The sequence below is a fragment of the Miniopterus schreibersii genome (assembly GCF_964146895.1).
Source record: "Miniopterus schreibersii genome assembly, chromosome: 12".
In the NCBI taxonomy this organism is placed as follows: domain Eukaryota; kingdom Metazoa; phylum Chordata; class Mammalia; order Chiroptera; family Miniopteridae; genus Miniopterus; species Miniopterus schreibersii.
The window spans coordinates 64,709,275-64,718,280 of NC_138112.1; the positions used below are offsets into that span (position 1 = coordinate 64,709,275).

General features: G+C 40.3%; 1 protein-coding gene across 1 annotated transcript; it reads left to right on the forward strand.

Moving 5' to 3' along the window:
• Positions 1–2,300: 2,300 nt before the first annotated feature.
• On the forward strand, positions 2,301–3,239 carry LOC308565767 (olfactory receptor 5J3-like; the record flags this gene model as incomplete). The annotated part of the gene is made up of 1 exon (XM_081155370.1): positions 2,301–3,239. One exon carries the CDS (start codon positions 2,301–2,303, stop codon positions 3,237–3,239), a length of 939 nt encoding a protein of 312 aa, XP_081011496.1.
• Between the last annotated feature and the right edge of the window lie 5,767 nt (positions 3,240–9,006).

Sequence of the window (9,006 nt, forward strand, 5' to 3'; positions counted from 1 at the left end):
CAATTTCCTAGGAGAAAATAAGTATTAATCTGAGAAATTTAATCTCTTTACATTCTTTGCATATATTTCTTATATAATTCTTTATATAGAGACTGGAAATAAATGGTGTGTTTTAAAAGAAACAGAATGTATCAGATACTTGCAATGTACTAGGCCTTCTAAAATAATAGATTATCTTTTGGCCTAACTTACCCTTAGAATATCAGCTAATCCCTACTCCTATCACCTGTCTCATCAGCTTTTAATTTAGGCATTTAGGAATTTTGCATTTAAGAAGGAAAAATTTAAGTGTTTGTAGAATAAAGAACAAAAAACATTTCTTGTTTAAATCCATACCTAAGAGAACAGTGTGAAATATTGCTACCAGAAGCTCTCATAATTTATTTTAAGGTAAAGGCAAAAAACACCCAGATTTTCTATCAGTGATGTAAGCTGGACGGAAGTAAACATTCAAGAGATGGGCCAGGTTTGTTTCAAGGCAGACTTTGAAAGAGCAGTAGTTTTGATTTTCTTTGAAGCCATTCTCATAATTCAAGGAAATGAAAGAACAGAATTGCTTTTTATCAGGTCTTACTCTACTACCTGAAATCCTACTTATGTTTGAATTTGGGGGTGGGGTGGGGTGGGGTGGGGTGGGGGGGGTGGGTGGGTGGTGGTGGTGGTGGTGGTGGTGGTGGTGGTGGGGGTGGGGGTGGGTGGGTGGGTGGGGGTGGGGGTGTGTGTGTGTGTGTGTGTGTGTGTGTGTGTGTGTGTGTGTGTGTGTGACAAGTAGGCCCAGATAACGTGTTCTGAAAAGCTCCCCTTGCTAAAGCACTAAGCGGGCATCACTTTCAATCGTATTGCATTTTTTTCAGAGATCATATATTCTGTTTTTTTCCCCCTCTCCTTGCCCCACATATTCTTCTACTTATCATAACAATCAAAAAGTTAAGTGCCTTAAGGGAGTCATTAAATTCTTGAGAATTTCCTAAATCCCTCAAGAAACAGAGGAACTTTAAATAATACATTCAGTATATCCTTTTAATCAGAAGATGAACTCCAGGGACCTTATTCCCATTTGAACTAAGAAAATATAAAACTGAATGTTTCATCCAAGCCTATTTTCTGAGATGATTGTGTTTTAATCACCTCGCTCTTGCTTTCACACCCTGCAGGCTTTGCCTTTGCTTCTCACATAATAAGGGAGAAATTGGAATTTCAATCCTACTACCTACAACTTCTGTCATTTACCTAGTTTATGAATCACTAAAGGTCAGACAAATTGAACTATTATTTTTGTTTTGTTTTTGTTTGGGGGGTAATGTAGAGAAATAAACCGTGGCAATGAGTGATCATGAGATTCCTACATGAGCTAAGGTGTTGGACATTTTTTCTTCCATTGGTAAGTTAAATTCACTTATTTGAATATCCCATATACATACATATCCTGCAAATCAGTTAAAAGTACAAAAAATATGGAAAGAAGAAAAAAACTGATGTTCAGATTTTAATCAGAGAAACACTTCAAATTATAGGGGTGGGAGCAATTTGCAATTTGGCCGCTTTTCCTACTCCATACCCTACACTTAAATTTCATTTTCTCCATTAACATCAAAATTGTTATGCAATTTCTTTCTTTTTCTTTTTCTTTTTTTAATCCTTACCGGAGGATATTTTTCCCATTGCTTTTCCAGGGAGAGTGGAAGGGAGAGAGAAAAAGAGAAATATCAATGTGAGAGACACATCAGTTGGTTGCCTCCCGCATGTGCCCTGACCTGGAGTCGAACCGGCAACCTTTTGGTGTTTGGGATGACGCCCCAACCAACGGTGCCACCCAGCCAGGGCCACAGGACAGTTTATTCTTACATCTTGATATATTTGAAGTTACTACTATTAAATCCGAAACGAGAAGTTGAAAAAAGTTTCGTGGTACCATAGATTAAAATTTCAACTTTTATTATTATGCTTTACAAGCTGGATTCCTTTACCTATTTTAGAATGAAATTCACTCAATTTTTTTTCCCCTTCACACTACGACCAGCACTTTGAATGCATCCTGAAGCTAAAACCCTAGTGTTTTCATTTTTCCCCATGGAATTTCCTGATGAGACAGGCAAATAAACAGTGATTGAAAAGACTAAAGACTTTCTAGTTAAACATTTCTAATTTAATAACTAAAAAAAACCAAAACACAGAGCAGAGCAATCAATGAACACACGTCACACAGCTCGTGGGGGATGATAAGTAGCCTGGCGAGGGCGGAATGATCATTCTCAGCTTATTCCAGCCTTGTCATCGGCAGGTTCCAGGGGAGCAAGCGCATGGCCCTTGTCAATGTTACTCTGGTTACTGAGTTCATCCTGCTGGGGCTGACGGACCGTGCCGAGCTGAAGGCGGCCCTCTTCCTGCTGTTCCTGCTCGTCTACGCCGTTTCTTTGGTGGGGAACCTGGGGATGGTCCTCCTAATCCGCATCAGTCCCCAGCTGCAGACGCCCATGTACCATCTCCTCAGCTGCCTGGCCCTGGTTGACGCCTGCTACTCCTCAGTCTTTGCCCCCAAAATGCTGCTCAACTTCTTTGTCGAACGAGAGAGGATCTCATTTTGGGCGTGCATTGTGCAGTACTTTTTATTCGTGTCGCTCCTTACCACCGAGGGCTTCTTGCTGGCAGCCATGGCGTATGACCGCTACGTGGCCATCGCGAGCCCTTTACTTTACACAGTGGCGATGACCAGAATGGTTTGCGTTGCCCTGGTCGTCGCGTCATGCGCGGGAGGTTTGATCAACTCGCTGACACACACGATTGGCTTGATGAAACTGTCTTTCTGTGGCCCCAATGTCATCAGCCACTTCTTCTGCGACCTTCCCCCACTGTTGAAGCTGTCCTGCTCCGACACGTCCATGAACGAGTTGTTGCTTTTGATCTTCTCTGGCGTTATTGCCATGATCACCTTCTTGACGGTGATGACCTCCTACTCCTTCATTGTCGCCGCCATCCTGAGGATCCGCTCGGCCGCGGGGAGACGCAAGGCCTTCTCCACATGCGCGTCCCACCTCACAGCTGTGACTTTATTCTACGGCTCCATAAGCTTTAGTTACATTCAACCAAGCTCCCAATATTCCTTAGAACAAGAAAAGGTGGTGTCTGTGCTTTATACCCTCGTGATTCCTATGTTAAACCCACTGATCTATAGCCTGAGAAACAAGGAGGTGAAGGGTGCTGTGAAAAGGGCTATACAAATGAAATATTTTCCTTGTTAATTTTATACCACACGTGCCCTAAAATAACGTACAAACAAGTGCTTTGGATAATGATATCTATATGAATTTATTAAAACTTTGATCCCAAAGGAATCTTAGAGTTTATCTAACTGGAACCCTCTGTTTTACAGTGGGAGAAAAAGGCCGAGAAGAATCCATGTTATAGTACCTACGGCTGGTTATTGTGTAAACTAAGCTAAAAACCATAGGAAGGTCTCGGTTAGTTATCTCTGGACAATTGTTGACATTTTAATTCTTGCATATTGGTAGAAATAAACATATACATATAGCTATATAGACACAAAAACACACAGATACTGACATAAAATTCATAAATAGTAAAATATCTCTTAACTTGGTCTCTTTGTTGCACAGAAAAAAATAAAATGCTTTTCAAAAGCAAAATGTATCTGTACTTGAGTTGTCCAATAAAACAAACAGATCCATGTTCCTGAAATTATCTTGGGCTATTTATAGTCAGATAGTCTTCAAAAGAAATACACACATTCAAAAATAATCAGAAAGAGAACTTAACTTAGTCCTAGACTCCCTGAGCCCTCACAGTGGTTAGTCTAAACCATTTCCTTATTCTGGACCCAGTTTCCATTACTACACATGGAACTGAACAGGATGGAATGAGAGTTTTATTACTACTTCACACGGAAAGGCCACTAAGACTCAGAGGAAACGTACCCTGAAGAATTTAAGAAAGGATGCCTCCATGATAATCAGGGAATCATTAATAATCAGACCCACTTCCCCCTTTTCTTTAAGGATCTTCCAACATATTCTTCAGACATTAAACAGAAAATTTCCTGAAGGATTGCTAGGTAGGGAAAACACGTGAAGCCAGTTGTTTCCCCTTTGATTCCAATCATATGTACAGGTGCATCACAGTAAAATCAGCCCATAACTACAGAGTGTTTCACAGTGATCTCTTTCCCCTAAGGTGCTATCAAATGTCCTATCTGGAAAACAACAACAGTATTCTAGAGAATATCTTCATTTATAAATAAAATTAAGTTGAATTTTTGGAGTTTGTTTTAAATACTGAAATAATCACCGAACCATATGTGGAACGTAATGAACAGAATGAACTAGCAAGCAAAATAGAGGCAGGCTCGTGGAGAGAGCAGGCTGACCCTAATTTGATATTGAATACTCTCTAAAAATACTCTCATCTGCCATGATTCATCTCTTTTACTTTACCCAAATACTTACTGGATTAGTTATTGTTGATTCTGTTTCCTAAATAACCTTGAAATAAGTTTCCTCTTCTTTTGTTATCATCTTTGTGTTATTGGGACACCCTTGCGGGGCTTGGCTGCCTGTCGCTGTGTCCAGTTCAGCGGAGGGGGGGTGAAACCTGTAAGGCCTTTATTGAGAAGGCTGCTGACCGAGAAGACAGGGGGCCCCCAAGCATCCAAAACCTGTCTCAGGAGTGGCCTGAAGGACAGGACTGTATAGGGAATGGGGTAAACTGAGGCTGGGAATGGAATACAGCTATTGTGCAGCCTGGAGGTCCACAGGCGTCAGCTGTTGTTTTGGTCATCAGGCGATGTCTCGATAAGATGATTTCTTGAGTCCTGGTTGGATTGGCCTGACCACGCCTGTTCAATGCCACATTGGCCACAGCTGCGTCTCCTCCTTAACTGCTTTGTCTGGGATCAAGGGGAGTATAGGGCCTAAAGGCCTAGGAGAAAGACACTTAAGGAAAAAGAAACTTAAATCCCCGCTCACCTAAGTATATGTGATCTACAATTTATAAGTAATATAATTATATCTCAGATTAATTCAGGTGCTCAGTCTTTGGACATTATAAATGCCCCTATCACTCCCCCTCTGATTAGGTAAATTAGTTGGTATCTATCAACCTCCTACTATACTAAATCTTATTCTTAAATCTGTCATATTGCTGTAGGGCTAAAATCTTTGCTTCTGCCGCACAGCACCTGTCCGGCTTGGGGTGGATAAACCGGCAGAGGCTGGAGAAGAGAGGCACACATTGTAGACAACAACGCGAAATAAGACAAATGAATATGAAAAGTAAAAAGACCAGGAATGCTTCCTTTATCCCAGTCCGGCTGGGTAAGCAAGTGGCCATGACAGTGAGCTCCTTAGTAACAGTGACATGGGAAAGAGTGTCTTTGACTTTCTGTAGCTTATGCTCTATGAGTCCAGAGTTATCAGTTAGAATAAAACAGCGCCTACCCTTAAAATCTTCACACCCCTGATTGTGCCTGAGTAATAAATAGGTTATCAGTGGTGGCTGGATTTTCTAGGATGGCTTCTCTTATTGCCCTAGTTCCTGACCCATCGCCGCTATAGCTTGGGAGGTAGAATTTAGAGCTTTTGCCATAGCATAAGTCAAATTAGTAATTCAGTATTCAATAGTCCGACCATCACTGGAGCGACAAATACAGTCACAGACATAGATTCAGCCTGGCTGAACAGATGGACTTCACCATCGCAGTTCTCCTCTAGTGGGAGCTCAGGGCGCACTCACTGAGGATGAGGCATCTGTGGCAATATTACAGTCAAGCGTCCAATGGTGCAAGGCCTCCAGCACTACTCATAGGTACACAAGATATGCTGATAAACCACAGAGCAGGAAACAGCCAGGGGGGAGGCAAACATGCCCATTTCCAGAAGATATAGAGGCGTTTTCCTTTGAACAGTTCAACTGCTGCTGGTTTTTCAAAGACAAACAGTTTCCTGGACATCCTGTAAAGTATACACACTCTCCTATAGGACCCCCCCCCCCCCCCCCCCCCCCCCCCCCCCCGCTACTTTAATAGAAAACATAGTACAATCCCTTTCAACAACAGGGCAATTGGAAGCATCTGGTCCCAATGCAGATGAGTCTCCTGGCATAGCTTTGGCTCTAGACCTTTCCTGAGGCCAGGTGTTATCTCTACAGAGGAAAGGTCAGGGGGTCCAAACCGCAGGACCAGTGATATGCTAAGACAGGCCCTCCAGCCGGGGAGGCCCCACCCTACCCTACAATTGTTCCTTGCTAGGCACCTGGGGCTTTCCACCCTGATGACCTTCTGTACCTGGCCCCTTGTCATTGCTCGGCTCCTGTCTGTCTGACTGCCTACTGTACCCCTTCAAGGATCTTGGCTCTGAATTATTTCAGAGAAGAGGGGTGCAGTCTCTTCTTATAGCTAGTTCTTGCTGAAGAGGGGTGAAGTTTTCAGTCAGAGCCAAGCGATCCTTGCTCAGAGGGACAGTGAGGCCTGGCCACAAAGGGAGGTGGCTGTGGTATCTAGAGGTGGTTTTCCCTGAGTACGAGTAGGGCTTGTAACCTGGTGGACACAAACTGTGTTATAAATTTTAGTATTATTGGGGCAAAGCTAGAACAACAAGAATTATGACAAATGGCCTGGTAGAAGGAAAAACAAAACATTCCAGTTCTAATGTTTACCTACTGAAACCATTTTCCCATCTAAAGCCACCCTCATTTCATTAAAGAGCCAAATTAAGACCAATCTCTTTATTATTCAGTTTCAATTTGGCCTGTTTGTATGAACCCAATAAGAACAGCACTTGACCATATAGGCTTTTTAAAATCTGCTTTGCTGGAATCTCATGATTGAGCTTTAATTAGCCCCTCAGGGGCAAGAAGCCGGCTACCTCGTTGCCATCAGGTTTTGCCTGCAATACGTACAGACTCAGGTGAATTCCTCAAGTTCCTGAGGTCCCCAAAATGTCTTGAGGTTCTTTCCTTGCCATCTCCCAGGAAAGCAACCTTCGTCCCTCTCATGGAAAGAGAGCCATGAACCACGTGACCAAGCAAGGTACCAGGCTTTCTCCAAGGGACTCTTATTGGCTTCAGAGTCAGCCTTCATTTTCTTGAGGCTTCCTGGCGACTTCCAGAGTCCAGGCATGTCTCTCTCAAATATGACATTACAGTCCAAGTCTTGGTTAATAAAACCACAATTGAAAACTAGTCTTACTGAATTCATGCAAAGAAATGTATTGCCAGGACTCACTCATTAAGAAATTGCCAAATTCCGGAGGGATCAAGTAGGGAGAAAAATATAATTTACCTAATTGCTTTAAAAAAAAGAAACAAGTTTCCTTATGCCTGAAAAACAGAAAGATTAGAAATCAGAAATACTTTTAATAAAGTTACAAAAACAATAATTATTTTCAGTTCATTCAGTCCCATAATCAATTTTTGTTTCTCCTGATTTTTCTTGCCAGTACTTCTATAAATCCAGATACTCTGTAGAGTTCCAATAATTCTCACTCAGTTCAAAGGGGATGTAATTTAAAATAAAAGTCAGAGTCCTTTCCATGGATCCCTCAGAAGACATGGCATTTCTGCAAATGCATTACAACAAAACAGTGACTGTCTCTATATAACAAGAAGAAATTTAAAATGACACAGTTATGGATTTGATTATAATGCAATTGACACGGAATCCCGTCCTTTCTGCAAAACACAATATTCCAGAATAACAAAGTTATAAATGAAAGTATATTAGAATTGATAGACTCCTGGAGATTTTTACATCTATTTGGAGAACATGTATATATAAATAGAATATAGTTATTATATTTTTACTTGACAAAGCTTCCATGTACCTTAAGTATAAGTTTTTCCTTCACAAGGAGAGAAAACAAAGTCCTTAAGGCATTCTAGGGCCTATTGGTGGGACCTAAAGCCAATTCTGGGTCAAGAAAAAGTTTCTTAAAATTCAAACCCTGGGAAGGTTGTCAAACTTATTTGACCAAAAGATCCTATATCATTATTACTATTACAAAACAGTATTAGAGTATTTATTTATCCAAAGTGATACGAGATATTAAACACAAACATAGGCTAGTAAAACTTCAGTTCCCATGTTAAGAAGATGACTTTTTTAAAGTAATCAAGTACCTGATTAATATAACATAATATATAATTAAGTACAGGAAAGACTTTTCCCCTTTTAACAGGCTAGTAAAGGGCTAAACAAATTCTGTATTAGTTCACTTTAGAGTCATTTATCTAATTAAATTTATTATTCAGATTACCTATAATTTCCTCTTAAGATTTCTCTTTACAACCCTCCTACAACTTTCACAAACTTCTTACCCATTCAGAAATAGAGTAACTGACTTTCCTTTTTCCTTTAAAATGATCTCTATACCTCATGCCTCCTTTTACTAAAACTATACAATTTCTTTCTAGTTAATTAGGATTCTTAACTCTTAGAAACCTTAATTTTTAGGTGACAGGTAATTAATTAACATTCCTCAGGTTAGAAATACATTCACATTTTTTAAAGATATATTTCAAATAAAATGCAAGACAGATTCATTAACAGACTCAAATTCATCCTCTAAATTCGCTGTAATAAGAAGCCAAAAGTAGGCAACTCAGATTAACAATTCAGAATCCTGTTATTTCAAAATATCTAGATATTTAATAATTTTTATTATTTAAACCAGCAAAACTCCAGTCGTAAGATCCCAAAGACTTTGGAAAACTGTTTAGATATACATAATTATTACTGAAATGCCTTATAAGGACCCTTCATTTTAGTTAAATCTAGTTTTTATGTCTTAACAACCTTATGAGATTTTAAAGCCAATTATTATTTCCCAAGGCATTTTCTTGGCAAATTTTGTAACTCCTGGGCCTCAAGCGGCCTTAAAGTGAAAATATCTTTTTTTTTCTCTTTACAGAGTGAGTGTGGCCCCTCCCTCTGCCCGAGGGCATTTCAGCAGCTCTTGCCCTACTGGGAGAAAAACTTGGGGGGTTTAAAAGATTTAT